This window comes from Entelurus aequoreus, linkage group LG25, assembly GCF_033978785.1.
Source record: "Entelurus aequoreus isolate RoL-2023_Sb linkage group LG25, RoL_Eaeq_v1.1, whole genome shotgun sequence".
NCBI classification, from domain to species: domain Eukaryota; kingdom Metazoa; phylum Chordata; class Actinopteri; order Syngnathiformes; family Syngnathidae; genus Entelurus; species Entelurus aequoreus.
In genome coordinates this window covers 3,845,252-3,863,565 of record NC_084755.1, presented here as the reverse complement: position 1 = coordinate 3,863,565, position 18,314 = coordinate 3,845,252, and the positions used below count along the sequence as shown (strand labels likewise).

Sequence of the window (18,314 nt, the reverse complement as noted above, 5' to 3'; positions counted from 1 at the left end):
GCAACCGGACCGCACAGAGCTATGCTAAAAACATTAGCTCTCCACCTATGCCAGCCAGCCCTCATCTGCTCATCAACACCCGTGCTCACCTGCGTTCCAGCGATCGGAGGAAGGACGAAGGACTTCACCCGATGCGTTTGGCGGCCCGGATACGTAGGAAGTCAAGCTGAGGTCGCCGGCTAGCGCGTCTGCTCTCCAACAAAGTCCTCCTGGTTGTGTTGCTGTAGTCCGCTGCTAATACACCGATCCCACCTACAAATGTCTTCTTTGCAGCCTTCATTGTTCATTAAACAAATTGCAAAAGATGTCCAGAATACTGTGGAATTATGAAATGAAAACAGAGCTTTTTGTATAGGATTCTACGGTGTACCATAACTTCCGTTAAACTGACTACGTCACGCGCATACGTCATCATACCGCAACGTTTCAGCCGGATATTTCCCGAGAAATTTTAAATGTCGCTTTATAAGTTAACCCGGCCGTATTGGCATGTGTTGCAATGTTAAGATTTCATCATTGATATATAAACTATCAGACTGCGTGGTCGGTAGTAGTGGCTTTCAGTAGGCCTTTAATGGTTGTGTGAAGCTATTTATTGGCAAACAACTGTGTTTACTCTTTTTAAATCAAAATGACAAAAGAAAGTACCCAAATGACCCTGATCAAAAGTTTACATACCCCAGTGACTTTGATCTGATAACATGCACAAAAGATGACACAAACAGGTTTAAAAGGCTAATCAAGGTTCCAATCCTCACCTGTGACATGTTTGTTTGTAATTAATGTGTGTGCATAAAAGGTCAGTGAGTTTCTGGGCTTCTGACAGACCATTGCATCTTTCATCCAGTGCTGCACAGATGTTTCTGTATTCTGAGTCATGGGGAAGGCAAAAGAATTGTCAAAGGATCTGCGAGAAAAGGTAATTGAACTGCATAAAACAGGAAAGGGGTATAAAAAGATATCCAAGGAATTGAGAATGCCAATCAGCAGTGTTCAAACGCTGATTAAGAAGTGGAAAATGAGGGATTCAAGTAGACCAGCAAAGATTTTAGCCACAACTGCCAGGAAAATAGTTCGAGATGCAAAGAAAAATCCACAAATAACTTCAGCTGAAATACAGGACTCTCTGAAAAATTGTGGTGTGGCTGTTTGAAGATGCACAATAAGAAAAATGGGCTGCATGGTTGAGCACAACTGTAGTTACAGCTTGTTTATTATACATGTAAGTATTGTTGGCAGGTTTTGGATGCATTTTTAAAGCGCTTTAGAGGCAGAATGGATTGATCCCCAACACCTGTATTGCCGGCCACCTGGAACGAACCGATTATTACAAATTTGAATGCAAAAAAACAAAAACCTTTTGACCTCTCGTCTCTAATAAGGATTGTGATTGAGAGGCAACATTCCCCCCGAAAATTAGCAGTTTCCCTAAAACATAAAAATATCATCGCTCGATGCAGAACTTTTCTTTGACGAATGTACTCCTTTGCTGTGCTGCAGATTGAAGACACAGAACTCCGACGCAACCGCATGCGCATCGCAGACATCCACAGATATGCAGACTATCTGAGGGGGCAGCTGGAAAAGTTTCAGTAATGCAATCATTATGGGTAATAAATGGAAAAGTTGTACTTTTACTTGATCTGTAAGGACAATTACAATGTGTTTTTTTTTATTATTTCCCTTACTGATTCCATAAAACACATATTCAAAAAGTTTCACTTATCTTTTTGTATTTTGTATGATGTCATTTTTATTTGAATATTTTAATGTGTGCTGCATGTTAGTCTTATTAGTCTTACCTATCTGGACTATGGATTTAAACTGTTATACAAACATCGTGACTGGTTCAAATGCATAGATGAGGGTCTTTAATTTGACCTGCTGCTGTACTCTGTCTCAAAGTGTTAATTATCATGTGCTCAATGTTTCCTTACCATTATTGCTATGTTGTCTATTACCCTTGTTGGTATTTTGTCCATTACCATTATTGGTATTGTTCATTCTTCCTACATTGTTGATACAAATTATTGTTACCTGTGGTAATGCCACCATGATACAACATTTGCATTATAATCCTCAAACAAAGTAACAGTGAAACTCAAAGTATTGATCACTAAATTGAGAACCGGGGGTGGGATTAAATAAATAATCTCCCACTCCCTTTCAGGCAAAATTGGATCATCACGCGTACATATTGTGCATCACCTTTTGCATTATATAAAATTATATTATTACGTGTTGTCTACCTTGTACTTTTTTTTTATGTCATTGCCTGAAATAAATGAATAAAAATGAAAAAAAGTAAAATAAATGGACCACACTTACTCATCTCAAAATGAATTATTTTTTCAAACATAGTTTTTGTAGTTTAATCGGTTCGTCCCTGAGCCGTCATAATACTACATATCCTAGAATGCAACGCGGCAGTACAGCACTCAATAACATTCCAATTCAGCCCTCAGTGTTTGACCAATCACAAATCTGGACTAAACTCATTCATTTCAAAATTTGCCTATTTCAAACTTGGCTTTTATTCACGTAAAATGAAGCAGTCAGTCCCTGAGGCGGCATAATACTACAATTTCCAGTATGCAACGCGGCAGTACAGTACCCAATACGCTTCAGGATGTATCCCTCAGTGTTTGACCAATCAGATTTCGGGAAGCTAACTCTTCAGTTTCCGGCTGCGGTCGCAAGTAAAAAAAAAAATTTTTAAACAAACTTTTGGAAGTGTTGGACTTTGTGCAGCAGATAAACAGCCCTTCTGTCAGTGACCCCTTCCCGTTCCAAAGTACATGACAGTAGCTGACACGTCGCCGCTCGCCATGCCCGTGCCAGCGGAGCGCTGCCATTTCTCCGACGCGGCCTACACATCCCCGGCCTCGCTTACTCCCCCTGCCCCGATTAACGGCCAGCAACCCGGCGTGGCCACGTCGCTCCTCTACAGCGGCTCGCAGTTTCGAGGCTACCAGAAGAGCAAAGGGAACTCCTACGACGTGGACGTCGTGTTGCAGGTAAAATCAACATTAACTTTACGTGTTGACGTTATTGTTATTTAAAATTTTAACTATTTTTTAGGTATTTGCTAGCTAACGTTAGCATGTGGACGTTTGCTCGGTTTGCTAACACACTGACCTCATTTTCAGTCTGAGCAGATTAGTGTAACAAGTATGACATGTCAAAAGTCCTTGTTTGAGTTTGAGTTTATTTCGAACATGCATGCATACAACATGATACATCACGATTTCCAGCTTCTCTATTCAACATGTTCGAAAAGGAGTAGGAAGAAGCAGAGTTTATTTAATCATACCCCCTTTTCCTTTACATAGCAGTTGCTACAACTTTTGTTCACTTCCTGTTCTCAATTTATTCACAATATACTCCATGAGTAATCACAAAAAAATAAATAAATAATAATTGGTGAAGTAAGTTATATTTGTAATGGTGAGATGATTAAGATTATCTACAAAATGAATGAATGGATGGATGAAATAAATTCAGAATGTTTATCATGGTTCTTCTTCTTTGTGCTTTGTAAACTATTTAAGTTTGAAGAGTTTCTTGAAGTGGATCATAGTACATTTCTTTGCTTAATCCATTCCATAATTTAATTCCACATACTGATATACTGAAGGTCTAAAGTGTTGTACGTGCGTACAAATGTTTTATATTACTGTATTTTTCGGAGTATAAATCGCACCGGCCGAAAATGCATACTAAAGAAGGAAAAAAACATATATAAGTCGCATTTTTTGGGGAAATGTATTTGATAAAACCCAAGAATAGACATTTGAAAGGCAATTTAAAATAAATAATGAATAGTGAACAACGAGCTGAATAAGTGTACGTTATATGAGGCATAAATAACCAACTGAGAACGTGCCTGGTATGTTAACGTAACATATTATGGTAAGAGTCATTCAAATAACTATAACATATAGAACATGCTATACGTTTACCAAACAATCTGTCACTCCTAATCGCTAAATCCCATGAAATCTTATACGTCCAGTGTCTTACGTGAATGAGATCAATAGTATTATTTGATATTTTACGCTAATGTGTTAATAATTTCACACATAAGTCGCTCCTGAGTATAAGTCGCACCCCCCGGGCCAAACTATGAAAAAAACTGCTACTTATAGTCCGAAAAATACGGTACATTTTTCTCTAAGATTATATTTCTCCTCTTTTATATTCTTGGGTAGCAGGTTATAGTTTGCTTTGTGTGTAATTTTAGCTGTTTGCAAATTCACTATGTCGTGGAATTTCAGTATTTTCGATTCAATGAATAAAGGGTTTGAATGTTCTCTAGATCCAACATTATGTATTATTCTAACTGATCTTTTCTGTAACACAGTTAATGAATAAAGTGTACTTTTGTAGTTATTTCCCCATATTTCTACACAATAACTCAGATATGTAACACTAGTGAGCAGTAGAGAATATGAAGTGATTTTTGGTCTAGAACATGTTTTGCTTTATTCATTATTGACGTGTTTCTTCCTACTTTATGTTGTATATTTTTTACATGAGATTTCCAGTTCAATTTATCATCAATCATGATACCTAGAAATTTGGTTTCATTTACTCTTTCAATTTCTATTCCGTCTATTTGTGTTTGTCTTTCTCTTCTACTGTTACCAAATAGCATTGTTTTAGTTTTACTGAGATTCAAAGGTAATGTGTAAGTAGCCACATTTGAAAAATATTTGCCCATTAGCAAGTGACATTGTGTACTTTTGCAAACATTTTTCGTGATAAACTCTTAAGCTTGAAGCAGGGTATTTTTTTAAAATCATGCATGCAAGACTACACTGATGTTGTTTATTTTTGACAGCATGTGACCCCAGAGGACTCCTATTTGTGTGGCTATTTGAAGATCAGGGGCCTGACGGAGGTGAGTGTATGCACCTGGGTCAGATAGTAGCTGTACTGACTGACTTTTTTTTTAACCTGTAAGGCCCCCGGTTATCCAGGGTAAATCCCACCTAACCTTATCCTTGTCCACACACACACAATGGTCGTTTAAGACCCCTTCCCCCCCTGCGTCCGCCAACGAAACGCGACCTAAAACACATGCGGGGGAAATGCGCACGTCTTAGTCACCTCAAGTGTTGCTTTGTGTGCAAGTTGTTAAATGTAACGTATCTGAACAATATCCAGTGTTGTGGTATTTCAATTAACTGGAATCCAGTGTGCTGTGGAGCCCTACTATAGTGAATCACACCTGAGACATCATACATTAATCAAATCTTTATTAGACACGTAAACAATGTGATAAAGAACATTTTACAACAATCAAACTAGGGATCTAGATATCTGGTCAGGACACTCCTCACTCTTTTGCCTTCACCTTCATTGTCCATTCCTTTTTGGTGACTTTATATACTCTGGACCTAGACGTTGAGTCGGCGACATACGTGGCGGACAATAACTGATACAGTCTGCTTTACCAGTCCAAAAGCATTCAATGTTTTCCGTAGTCTTCATTCGACGGCCAGGTAATACAAAGCACGCGCTACCTTTTTTATCAAATCAACGGGAGCCCGCATTTTCGTTGACTCTCCTTCGACAAATGGCCAAAGTTTTTCGGTAAGTAAAATCACAGCTGACCAGGACATATATACGAAAGTTCTCTAGCCGTCTGAGAAGTGTAGTATCCCAAATAGCTGCAATCGCTTTCTCATAAGGTATTCATGTGTGATTTCATGTAGAAGAATGAGAAACACGGGCATGTCTGGATGACTCGCCTCCATATTTCCAGTGGTTAGCTACGGTTGTTATGAAGCTGGCTGGGGCGCGGTCTTTCTGACGTCACTTCCTCTCCGAACTCAGTTTGTAAACGATCAATGAGTCCATACAAAGCTAAGAGCCGGAGATTCAAGAAATACACGGCGCACTTACCCGTGTAAAAACGATCCAAGGAGGGGAATCTTAAACAATAGTTTAGTGTGGCTGAAACGGAGCTTGGGCTAAATAATTATTTGTTTAAGGGGTTATCCGGCTTAGTGTAGACATAGCCTGACTCTGACTATTTTTTATTGCTGTATGCACAGTGTTTTTCAACCACTATGCCCCGGCACACTAGTGCCCTGTGAGATATTGTCTGGAGTGCCGTGGGAAATTATGCAACTTGGTCCAAAAAATATTCTTTGCAAATCAATAATTATAATCTGCAAATAATGTGCCGTTGTCTAGTGTCTGTGCTGTATAGAGCTCGGCAGGGTAACCATGTAATACTCCATATCAGTAGTTAATTGCTTTGTAGAAGTCGGAACGTGTCGAGGATGGTTTGTCGTGATCCCAATATGCAGAGCACAGCGGGTAAAAAGGTATGTTACGCTCAAACTAGCGTAACAAGGCTAGGGAAAGGCACTGAAGCATAGGGAGGGCTATGCAAAACGAAAGTAAAACTGAACTGGCCACAAAGTAAACAAAAACAGAATGCTGGACGACAGCAAAGACTTACAGTGTGTGTCCGTACATGACATGACAATCAACAATGTCCCCACAAAGAGGGATAGCGTCCGCACAACTGAAATAGTCTTGTTTGCCAATACGAACAATTTCCCTTGTGGATCATTAAAGTTTGTCTAAGTCTAAGTCAAAGCAGGTCAGGCAATAGCACTCAAAGGAAGGCGTGAAGCTGCTACTGGAAAACACCAACAAAACAGGAAGAGACACCAAAATAACAGCGCAAGACAGGAACTAAAGCACTACACACAGGAAAACAACAACAAACTAAAAAAAATAACCTGGTGGAGTTTAATTTTTTAACGTTTCTGCTGGTGGTGTGCGTCCGTGTTTTGTCAATGAAAAAAATGTGCTTTGGCTCAAAAAAGGTTGAAAAACACTGCTGTATACCTCAACTAAGTCATCTTCACCGCAAGTTTCTTGACACAAGTCGAGTCACTTCACAGAAGCGGTGGCGACCCCTATTTAGTTCTGCACTCTTGACATTAGCTGTGTTGAGAGAAGAGTATATCCATTTCATTATATAATACTGGAGGAGTCATCAGTTTGCTGCTGAATGACCTGAAAGATGAGACTGCTAAGTAGGAGGACATGGCGTATTTACACGGACACGTTTAACTCCTTGCCTTTCGTTTGAATGTTGTCAGGAGTATCCCACGCTCACAACATTCTTTGCTGGGGAAATCATAAGTCGAAAGAGACCCTTTTTAACAAGAAAGTGGGACGCAGATGAAGATGTGGACAGGAAGCACTGGGTATGTCCTTATTTTCTTTCATATCTCCACAATGGAGATCATATTTTTTAGCGGCTCGGAAGTTGTGTGATGGCTTTGCTTTGTTGGTCACCGTTAAAATTAGCATCGTACGTGTGGGTGACTGGAAGAAAAGCTTGGAAGCTCGGGGAGAAGTCGTTTGGTGTTTGTATAAATCTCTAGACCTGTTGTTTTCAGTGTATCATAATGGATTACATTTATGTAGCACTTTTCTAGACATCTTATATTAGTGTCACTTACATGTAAGTTCATTAATTAGTTCAATAAATGAGAATATCTATGAAAAGTCAATGTATTTCAGTAGTTCGAAATCAAAAATTTACTCTTGTATATTCTAGATTAGGGGTGCCCACACTTTTTCTGCAGGCGAGCTACTTTTCAATTGATCAAGTCGAGGGGATGTACCTCATTCATATATATAATTTATATGTATTTATTTATGAAAGATATGTTTTGTTAACAAGTTAAAGGTGTTTAATTATAATACAAGCATGTTTAATTCCTTTCTTTCATGAAGACAAGAATATAAATTGGTGTTAGGGTTGCAAAGGGGTGGAGAGTTTCCGGTAAATCTCCGGAAACTTTCCGGAAATTTACCATGGGAAGTTAAGTTTGGGAAGTTTGGAAATATTGACCCTTTTTTGATTATTCAAAGTTGGACACCGTCCATGGGATTTAATGGGAATTAATGGGCAATTACAATAATAATATATTATTGGGCACTTGTCTATATGCTGCTGCATCTTTGTGGCATTTTTGACGCAGCTCTTTGCACAGTATTTGCAAATGTACACAGCTTTTCCGCCTACATTGGTTGGGGTGAAATGTCTCCACACATCATACCTGGCATTATTCTGTTTGTATTTATTTATTCTTGTAAAACACTAATGCAATGCCACACACAGATATAAATAGTCAGCTAAAGAATTGGAGTCGTCTTTAAAAATATTTGACTGATGGACAAATGAATAGAAATAGGCTAGATGAATAAATGAACAGTCAATCAGCATGCTAAATCAAACTATAACCTACATTCTTGTATGACAACAGAATGGCTAGCAGAACAGAAGGCAGAGGAAACTACACCTTTTGATTTAGTATTTGTTACTTGAACTTTACAGATCACAAAAATGTAAATTCAGACCGCTAACATTGTTAGCATAAATGAATGGGATTTAACAGAGAAAATTAGCATCACGGCTAACGGAGAAATATTTTCGGCTCATTATTTGACTGTGGTGGTACATAAACCTAGCTAGCTAGAGATATTGGCCCCAAAATCATTTAACAAGTACAGGAACAGCTAGCTAGCTTGAGTGGAAGTCTGCTGGAGTAGTCTACAGTCATACAGTAACAAGCAATTACACCTCTATTACACTTAAATACCATAGATCAAATATATTTACCCCAGTAATATCATCAAAACTTACCTGACTAGATGAAGTCCTTGGGCTCAAATACTAGTGTGGCCTCAATAGCCCTGCTGTAGTGTGTTGCATGCTGGGAATTATCTGTGCATGGGATGGAAGAATACACTGCACATGTGATGGGGGAATGCACAGTGCAGGGTTGAAATTCTACTGAATTTGCATTAAATCAGGTTGTTTTAGCTAATCATGCTGCAAGATCTAGCATGTTGCATTCAATGTTTATTCCCATTAATTCCCATATATTCCCGTTAATTCCCATGGAAAGTTTCCAACTTTGAATATTCCCGGAATTTTGCAACCCTAGTTGGTGTATTACCTGATTGTGATGACTTGCATTGATTGGAATCAGACAGTAGTGATGATAACGTCCACATTTTCAAATGGAGGAGAAAAAAGTCCTCCTTTCTGTCCAATACCACATGAAAGTGGTTGGTTTTTGGCATCTTATTTGTCCAGCTACCATACTCCTTTTTATACACTTTACAAGAAATACATTGGCGGCCAACTCCGTAGCTTGCCAGCTTTCTGAGACTCTTATTTTGTTAGCGTAGGCAGGATGAAGCAGCGCTTTTATTGTGAAGATAGGAACTGTGCAGTCGGTATTTAGAGTTTTGACGGCAGGTACGGCGCGAGTCTGTTGAAATAAAAAGTGTTTCTCGCCTTCCTGTCGGTCATTTTTTCTTAATAATGATCTGGCAGCAGCCAGCGTCATCTCACAAGACTCACAAGTATTGGTGAAGATTGATTATTGCTCATTTTTAGGTCTATTTTTTAATGCCTGGCTGGCGATTGACTGACACACCCTCCACCATCGACGTAATGGGCACCCCTGTTCTAGATTTTCTACACAAAGTGTAAAATATTTAAAAAATGAAGTACCTGTTTTGTCTATAGCTTTCAGCAAAAAAATTAATACTGATGAAATTTGAAAAAATGTCAAAGTTCAACATTGAAAGCTACGGATTCACACTCTAATCAGTTAATGATCTAGACTTCCTGAGCCTTTAATTGGAGTCGCCTGTAATCAAATAACTTTTGAACAATATTCTAATTTATTGAGACGCACCTGTATATTTGACTATTATGTGCAAAACAAATATCACTTTGTCTGTCAGTTCATTCATTTGAAAGCTTTTCTAGGTGGTTTGTCTGACCACTCTGTACTGAACTTTTTACCAGGGCAAATTTCAACCTTTTTATAAATTTGCCAAAATCTTCAACTCTGATGACTTTGACTACGGGGTGCTGGAACGCAGCGATTATGTCTTCATGAGATGGAAGGTGAGTTGGAAGTTTGTCAGTGGAATCTAAAACTTTTTCTCCCTTCACTGTGAACTCTTTTCTTTTTTTCCCGCACCCAAAGGAGCAGTTCCTGGTTCCCGACCACACCATCAAGGACATCAGCGGCGCATCGTTTGCAGGCTTCTATTATATCTGTTTCCAAAAGTCCACCGCCACTATTGAGGGTTACTACTACCACCGGAGCTCTGAATGGTCAGTGACCCCAATAGAATGTAGAGATGGGCATAGAGAAAAATAACCTGATTCATTGATTGAGAAAATGACCAAAAATATTGTTTAGAATTATTCAAGTGTAGGAAATTTGTTGGTGTAAAACTTTCTTTTGACCAATAATGTGCCTGATTGTGCCAGAACAGACCAGTTGTGCAACATGAGAGTCTAGAATACTCCTGTTGTTATTTGGAATGCCAGAAGAGTACCTGGTTTGAGGGGGGACAGAAAAAAACAATAGGCAACAGTAATAACTCGCGGCACCTGGTTGGAAAACCTCGAGGCCGACAAAATGACAGCTACATGCTCGGTTATTACTTGCATTAGTTTAATTCAAAATGGGATTAGCAAAAAGACCACAGCTAAAAGTAACACAAAGCAACAACAATACTGTTTGCTAGTGCTCGTGTCAAGGGGGAACTGCTCTTTTTGGGGCGATTTTGCCTATCACTCACAATCCCTATGTGAAACAAGAACACTTTTATGTATGCATTATAACTTGTAAATAAACGCTAGCAAAAGTTAGCTGGTAATGGGGATTTGCTCTATTCTGCCTATAAAGCGCTCTAAAAAATATACAAAAACTTCCATTATCATTGTTATATACATGCTGTAAGTATATACAGTCATGGTCAAAAGTTTACGTACACTTGTAAAGAACATAATGTCATGGCTGTCTTGAGTTTACAATCATTTCCACAGCTCTTATTTTTTTGTGATAGAGTGATTGGAGCACATACTTGTTGGTCACAAAAAACATTCATGAAGTTTGCTTCTTTTATGAATTTATTATGGGTCTACTGAAAATGTGAGCAAATGTGCCGGGTCAAAAGTATACATACAGCAATGTTAATATTTGCTTACATGTCATTTGGCAAGTTTACCTGCAATAAGGCACTTTTGGTAGCCATCCACAAGCTCCTGCTTGAATTTTTGACCACTCCTCTTGACAAAATTGGTGCAGTTCAGCTAAATGGGTTGGTTTTCTGACATGGACTTGTTTCTTCAGCGTTGTCCACACGTTTAAGTCAGGACTTTGGGAAGGCCATTCTAAAACCTTCATTCTAGCCTGATTTAGCCATTCCTTTACCACTTTTGACGTGTGTTTGGGGTCATTGTCCTGTTGGAACACCCAACTGCGCCCAAGACCCAACCTCCGGGCTGATGATTTTCGGTTGTCCTGAAAAATTTGGAGGTAATCCTCCTTTTTCATTGTCCCATTTACTCTCTGTAAAGCACCAGTTCCATTGGCAGCAAAACAGACCCAGAGCATAATACTACCACTACTTTCGGTAAATTTCCTGTGAAAAGTTTCCGGAAACTTTCCTCCCCTTTGCAACCCTAGTTGTTAGCCACCTTGTACTTGCCATATATTACAAATGACAATGCATAGAATAAAGAAAAACATGTGTTCTAATCTTATGTAGGCATTGTGAATGATAGGCAAAATAAATAAAATGCAGTTCCCCCATAAGAGGGGACTGACAGAAGAACAATTACACCAGAAAAAACATGGCTGGACTTGTTTATTTTAGCTTATAAGAAGGCACCAACAGAGAAAACGTAAAGAAAAATGAATAAAAACAGTGTTTTGTTTGAGTGGGGACAGGCAGATGAGTATTATTAGAGATATTACATAGTATATGACCAGAGGTTCCAATGAGATATTACATAGTATATGACCAGAGGTTCCAATGAGATATTACATAGTATATGACCATATTTTCCAATGAGATATTACATAGTATATGACCATATTTTCCAATGAGATATTACATGGTATATGACCAGAGGTTCCAATGAGATATTACATAGTATATGACCAGAGGTTCCAATGAGATATTACATAGTATATGACCATATTTTCCAATGAGATATTACATAGTATATGACCAGAGGTTCCAATGAGATATTACATAGTATATGACCATATTTTCCAATGAGATATTACATAGTATATGACCAGAGGTTCCAATGAGATATTACATAGTATATGACCAGAGGTTCCAATGAGATATAACATAGTATATGACCAGAGGTTCCAATGAGATATTACATAGTATATGACCAGAGGTTCCAATGAGATATAACATAGTATATGACCAGAGGTTCCAATGAGATATTACATAGTATATGACCAGAGTGTCAGCAATGAGATATTACATAGTATATGACCAGAGCTTCCAATGAGATATTACATAGTATATGACCAGAGGTTCCAATGAGATATTACATAGTATATGACCAGATTTTCCAATGAGATATTACATAGTATATGACCAGAGGTTCCAATGAGATATTACATAATATATGACCAGAGGTTCCAATGAGATATTACATAGTATATGACCAGAGGTTCCAATGAGATTACATAGTATATGACCAGAGGTTCCAATGAGATATTACATAGTATATGACCAGATTTTCCAATGATATATTACATAGTATATGACCAGAGGTTCCAATGAGATATTACATAGTATATGACCAGAGGTTCCAATGAGATATTACATAGTATATGACCAGAGGTTCCAATTATATATTACATAGTATATGACTAGAGGTTCCAATGAGATATTACACAGTATAAGACCAGAGGTTCCAATGAGATATTACATAGTATATGACCAGAGGTTCCAATGAGATATTACATAGTATATGACCAGAGGTTCCAATGAGATATTACATAGTATATGACCAGAGGTTCCAATGAGATATTACATAGTATATGACCAGAGGTTCCAATGAGATATTACATAGTATATGACCAGAGGTTCCAATGAGATATTACATAGTATATGACCAGAGGTTCCAAGTGAAACTCCTCTGACTCAAGGTGAAGTAACTCAGGTCCATGTAGACAAACATGAGCATGTCAACCAGAGATAACTGAAATACATTTGCTCTGAATGTACCAAAACTACAGACATGAAATAATATTGACTTGCTAACTTTGCCAGCCCAGGGAACCACACTCCATTCACTTTCCACACATGTATTTATATAGCGCTTTTCTCTAGTGACTCAAAGCACTTTTACATAGTGAAACCCAATATCTAAGTTACATTTAAACCAGTGTGGGTGGCACTGGGAGCAGGTGGGTAAAGTGTCTTGCCCAAGGACACAACGGCAGTGACGAGGATGGCGGAAGCGGGGCTCGAACCTGGAACCCTCAAGTTGCTGGCACGGCCACTCTACCAAGTATAAAAGTATTCCATGTTTACATTATCTCTAAAAAGTTGTTACGGCTACTGTGAAGTATACATGTTAAAACCTGGTTGGCAGTCAATAATCAACATGCCCATCACTATTAGCAACCAACATTCTCTACATATGAATAAAAGCTATCTCCATTTCTTGCAGGTACCAGTCACTAAACCTCAACCACGTACACGAGCACAGTATGCCCATTTATGAATTTCGCTGAAGAAAAAAAGCCGACACTCAAGCTTGTCAAGAAGAAGACTGCAAAAGCTGTCCTGGTCTCCTCAAAACATAAAAAGGATGGAGAGCCACTTCCTGTCCAGACAGGACTCCACTGTCGCTCCTGTGGAGGACCCGAGGAGGGAAAGGCGAGTGGTCACGATGAAGAGACAACTCACTGTGGTTGAAGACAGGATGTCTCGCTGAACTTTTTTTTTTAAATGTCTTAATTACAACTTGATTTTATTTTTCATTATTTCACAAAATTAAACACCTAACAACAACTCTACCTTTAGGTTGAGAATTACCCCTCATCTTTTTACATACACATTTTAAATGAAAAGCATGTCAATTGATGCCTGAATGCATCAGCGATGATCAATGCAATTTTTGTTTCCAAATGTGTTTAACAGAACACTCCAAGTGGGTTTTGTCTCCTATTGCAGTTGTATGTCGTCACACTGAGCCAAAGCATGGATAAAGCACGTTGAAACAAAGAAGGCTGAGTTTAGTCATTAGGAAAACTATTAAGGTGAGGACGCCAATGTGTAGCGTAACACTAGAGTTGTAACATCGGCATTTGCTGACACATCCCGGATGGGTGTGCACAGAAACCACAAGCATTGTAGAAGAGAATGGAAATAAATATCCTATGTTTCCAAAGCTGCAATAAATAGAACAATTATGTGAGGGGGTGGGGGGTTCTAGCAATGTGTAGTCATAAAAAAAAATCCTGAATCAATGTCGGAAAATGTTTGATGGGGGGAGTAAAAGGAATCCATTTGTCGTGTTCCAGTTACAACTGACGAGAAATTGTATACGATGTGTTCGAGTTTCGCTATTGTTTGAGGAGAAATGCAAATAAATACACCAGTTTGTGTTCAATGTTCATGTTTAGTGACCTGTCAGTACATTGTAGTGACCTCTAGATGTCAGCAACGTGCACTTTGTATTGCCATTGTGACAACTTCATCTGGAAAGTACTCATTTATTTATGTTACTTGATGATCAAATATTTTAGATGTTTTGTGGATTATAGTTTTTTAAATCTTGTTGCTGGCGAACTTTGCACTTAAGTGCTAATTGGTTAGCACTTGACTTTAGGCCCTTACCCTGAAACTAAGTCAATAGTCACCATTAAACTACTGACTATTTGGTTGGGTTCTTTTATGAATTCATTATGGGTCTACTGCAAATGTGCTGGGTCAAAAGTATACATACAGCAATGTTAATATTTGCTTACACGTCCCTTGGCAAGTTTACCTGCAATAAGGCACTTTTGGTAGCCATCCACAAGCTTCTGCTTGAATTTTTGACCACTCTTAACAAAATTGGTGCAATTTGTTGGGTTTTCTGACACGGGCTTGTTTTTTCAGCATTGTCCACACATTTAAGTCAGGACTTTGGGAAGGCCATTCTAAAACCTTCATTCTAGCCTGATTTAGCCATTCCTTTACCACTTTTGACGTGTGTTTTCAGTCACTGTCCCATTGGAACACCCAACTGCGCCCAAGACCCAACCTCCGGGCTGATGATTTGAGGTTGTCCTGAAGAATTTGGAGGTAATCCTCCTTTTTCATTGTCCCATTTAGTCTCTGTAAAGCACCAGTTCCATTGGCAGCAAAACAGGCCCAGAGCATAATACTACCACCACCATGCTTGACGGTAGGTGTGGTGTTCCTGGGATTAAAGGCCTCACCTTTTCTCTTCCAAACATATTGCTGGGTATTGTGGCCAAACAGCTCCATTTTTGTTTCATATGACATCACATGGACAAAGATAAGACCTTCTGGAGGAAAGTTCTGTGGTCAGATGAAACAAAAATGGAGCTGTTTGCCCACAATACCCAGCAATATGTTTGGAGGAGAAAAGGTGAGGCCTTTAATCCCAGGAACACCACCGTCAAGCATGGTGGTGGTAGTATTATGGAAACCAAAAGCGTAGAAAAAAACAGCTACATTTTTGTTTCATCTGACCACAGAACTTTATTCCAGAAGGTCTTAGTCCATGTGATGTCATTGGAAAGTCAAGACAGCCATTATGTCCTTCACAAGTGTATGTAAACCCAAAGCCAAATACCATCTTTCAGGGGAATTTGAAGTATTTCAGCGGTGTGGTTAGGAGTGTGAAAAACAAACATGGCTTTGTGTCCTATATGGGGGTTATGAACACTGCGTACGTGCCGCTCCTACAGTATAGAACCAGGTGGGAGGAGCAGAGGGACAATTTTTGCCTTCATGAATCATCTATGAAGGGAAACAATGTGGAACAACTGCCTTAATGCACCTCCTTCTCCTCAACTTCTCCGAAGTGTTGTTGTTCTAGTAAGATGCACGAGACAACAGGCGTGACTCAAACATGAAATAGGAGTTAATGGCTCAATTTTCCCTCTAACATTGCACAAGCACAATCAGACATCAGTGATGTGGTTTCCAGGCTTCTATTACATCCGTTTAAAAAGTTCACAGCTAGTACTAAGGGTTACCGGAAGGCCAGATTACAATGATAATCCTCTGACTATAATACACTGCAATTGTAAAGTATTCAGTGCTTCACTTTTTCCACTTTTGTTATGTTAAAGCTTTATTCCAAGATGGAATGAATTTTTTTTTGTCCTCAGAAGTCTACATTTAATACCCCATAATGACAATGTGATTTTTTTTTTGCAAATTTATTACAAATAGTACAAAAAAAAAATCAAAAATACATGTACAAACCCCAAAAGCAGTGAAGTAGTCATGTAAATGACGTGTAAATGGTAAATAAAAACAGAATACAATGATTTGCAAATCCTTTTCAACTTATATTCAATTGAATAGACGGCAAAGACAAGATATTTAATGTTCACACTGAGAAACGTTGTATTTTTTTTGCAAATATTAGCTCATTTGGAATTTGGTGCCTGCAACATGTTTCAAAAAAGCTGGCTCAATAATAATCTTTGTCTCAATAAAAAAAATGTTCATCATAATTCTTGTTGTGTGTACACTTGTAGTCTGAACAGTCTCTTAAAGTGAATCATATTGCTGCTTTATTTAGTTTCTGGGCTTAGTCCATTTCATAATTGAATTCCACATTCTGATGCAGGACAAGCGGTAGAAAATGGATGGATGGATGGATGGATGGATGGATATACTAAAGGTTTTAAGTAGGGATGTCCGATAATGGCTTTTTGCCGATATCCGATATTCCGATATTGTCCAACTCTTTAATTACCGATACCGATATCAACCGATACCGATATCAACCGATATATGCAGTCGTGGAATTAACACATTATTATGCCTAATTTGGACAACCATGTATGGTGAAGATAAGGTACTTTTAAAAAAAAATAAAAAAATAAGATAACTAAATTAAAAACATTTTCTTGAATAAAAAAGAAAGTAAAACAATATAAAAACAGTTACATAGAAACTAGTAATTAATGAAAATGAGTAAAATTAACTGTTAAAGGTTAGTACAATTAGTGGACCAACAGCACGCACAATCATGTGTGCTTACGGACTGTATCCCTTGCAGACTGTATTGATATATATTGATAAATAATGTAGGAACCACAATATTGATAACAGAAAGAAATGGGGGGAGGGAGGTTTTTTGGGTTGGTGCACTAATTGTAAGTGTATCTTGTGTTTTTTATGTTGATTTAATAAAAAAAATAAAAATAAAAAAACCCCGATACAGATAATAAAAAAACAGATACCGATAATTTCCGATATTACATTTTACGCATTTATCGGCCGATAATATCGGCAGGCCGATATTATCGGACATCCCTAGTTTTAAGTGTTGTACGTGCATACAAATGTTTTAAATTAGATTTTCCTCTAAGGTTATACAAACCCCGTTTCCATATGAGTTGGGAAATTGTGTTAGATGTAAATATAAACGGAATACAATGATTTGCAAATCCTTTTCAAGCCATATTCAATTGAATGCACTACAAACACAACATATTTGATGTTCAAACTCATAAACTTTATTTTTTTTTTGCAAATAATAATTAACTTAGAATTTCATGGCTGCAAAATGTGCCAAAGTAGTTGGGAAAGGGCATGTTTACCACTGTGTTACATGGCCTTTCCTTTTAACAACATTCAGTAAACGTTTGGGAACTGAGGAGACACATTTTTGAAGCTTCTCAGGTGGAATTATTTCCCATTCTTGCTTGATGTACAGCTTAAGTTGTTCAACAGTCCGGGGGTCTCCCTTGTGCTATTTTAGGCTTCATAATGCGCCACACATTTTCAATGGGAGAAATCGCAAAAAAGACTGAGAAAGTTGAGGAATGCTCATCAAACACTTATTTGGAACATCCCACAGGTGAACAGGCTAATTGGGAACAGGTGGGTGCCATGATTGGGTATAAAAGCCGCTTCCATGAAATGCTCAGTCACTCACAAACAAGCATGGGGCGAGGGTCACCACTTTGTCAACAAATGCGTGAGCAAATTTCTCAACCAGCTATTGCAAGAAATTTAGGGATTTCACCATCTACGCTCCGTAATATCATCAAAAGGTTCAGAGAATCTGGAGAAATCACTGCACGTAAGCCATGAAATTACCGTACTCCATCAAAAAGCGACATCGGCGTGTAAAGGATATCGCCACATGGGCTCAGGAACACTTCAGAAAACCACTGTCAGTAACTACAGTTTGTCGCTACATCTGTAAGTGCAAGTTAAAACTCTAC

General features: G+C 38.3%; 3 protein-coding genes across 4 annotated transcripts in view; all 3 read left to right on the top strand.

Moving 5' to 3' along the window:
* Positions 1 to 1,611, top strand: part of drc3 (dynein regulatory complex subunit 3) — a 30,404-nt gene extending 28,793 nt beyond the window's left edge. The window contains exon 12 of the mRNA XM_062036398.1: positions 1,501 to 1,611. Coding sequence (XP_061892382.1) covers positions 1,501 to 1,596 — 96 coding nt within the window. The 3' untranslated portion in view covers positions 1,597 to 1,611. The remainder of the gene's footprint in view (positions 1 to 1,500) is intronic.
* Positions 1,612 to 2,644: 1,033 nt separating this feature from the next.
* LOC133642793 (glucose-induced degradation protein 4 homolog) lies at positions 2,645 to 13,907 on the top strand. Of its 2 annotated transcripts, XM_062037181.1 has the most exons (6): positions 2,650 to 3,017; positions 4,844 to 4,903; positions 7,128 to 7,235; positions 9,863 to 9,964; positions 10,047 to 10,177; positions 13,559 to 13,907. In XM_062037181.1, exons 1-6 carry the CDS (start codon positions 2,799 to 2,801, stop codon positions 13,620 to 13,622), a joined length of 684 nt encoding a protein of 227 aa, XP_061893165.1. In that variant the 5' UTR covers positions 2,650 to 2,798; the 3' UTR covers positions 13,623 to 13,907. The 2 variants fall into 2 exon arrangements, with proteins under 2 accessions (XP_061893166.1, XP_061893165.1); XM_062037182.1 differs by lacking the exon at positions 7,128 to 7,235 and having other exon boundaries at positions 2,645 to 3,017.
* A 115-nt stretch (positions 13,908 to 14,022) lies between these two features.
* noxo1a (NADPH oxidase organizer 1a) overlaps positions 14,023 to 18,314 on the top strand; it is a 21,092-nt gene continuing 16,800 nt past the window's right edge. The window contains exons 1-2 of the mRNA XM_062037180.1: positions 14,023 to 14,150; positions 15,098 to 15,180. The gene's annotated coding sequence lies outside the window, so the exon portion shown is untranslated. The remainder of the gene's footprint in view (positions 14,151 to 15,097; positions 15,181 to 18,314) is intronic.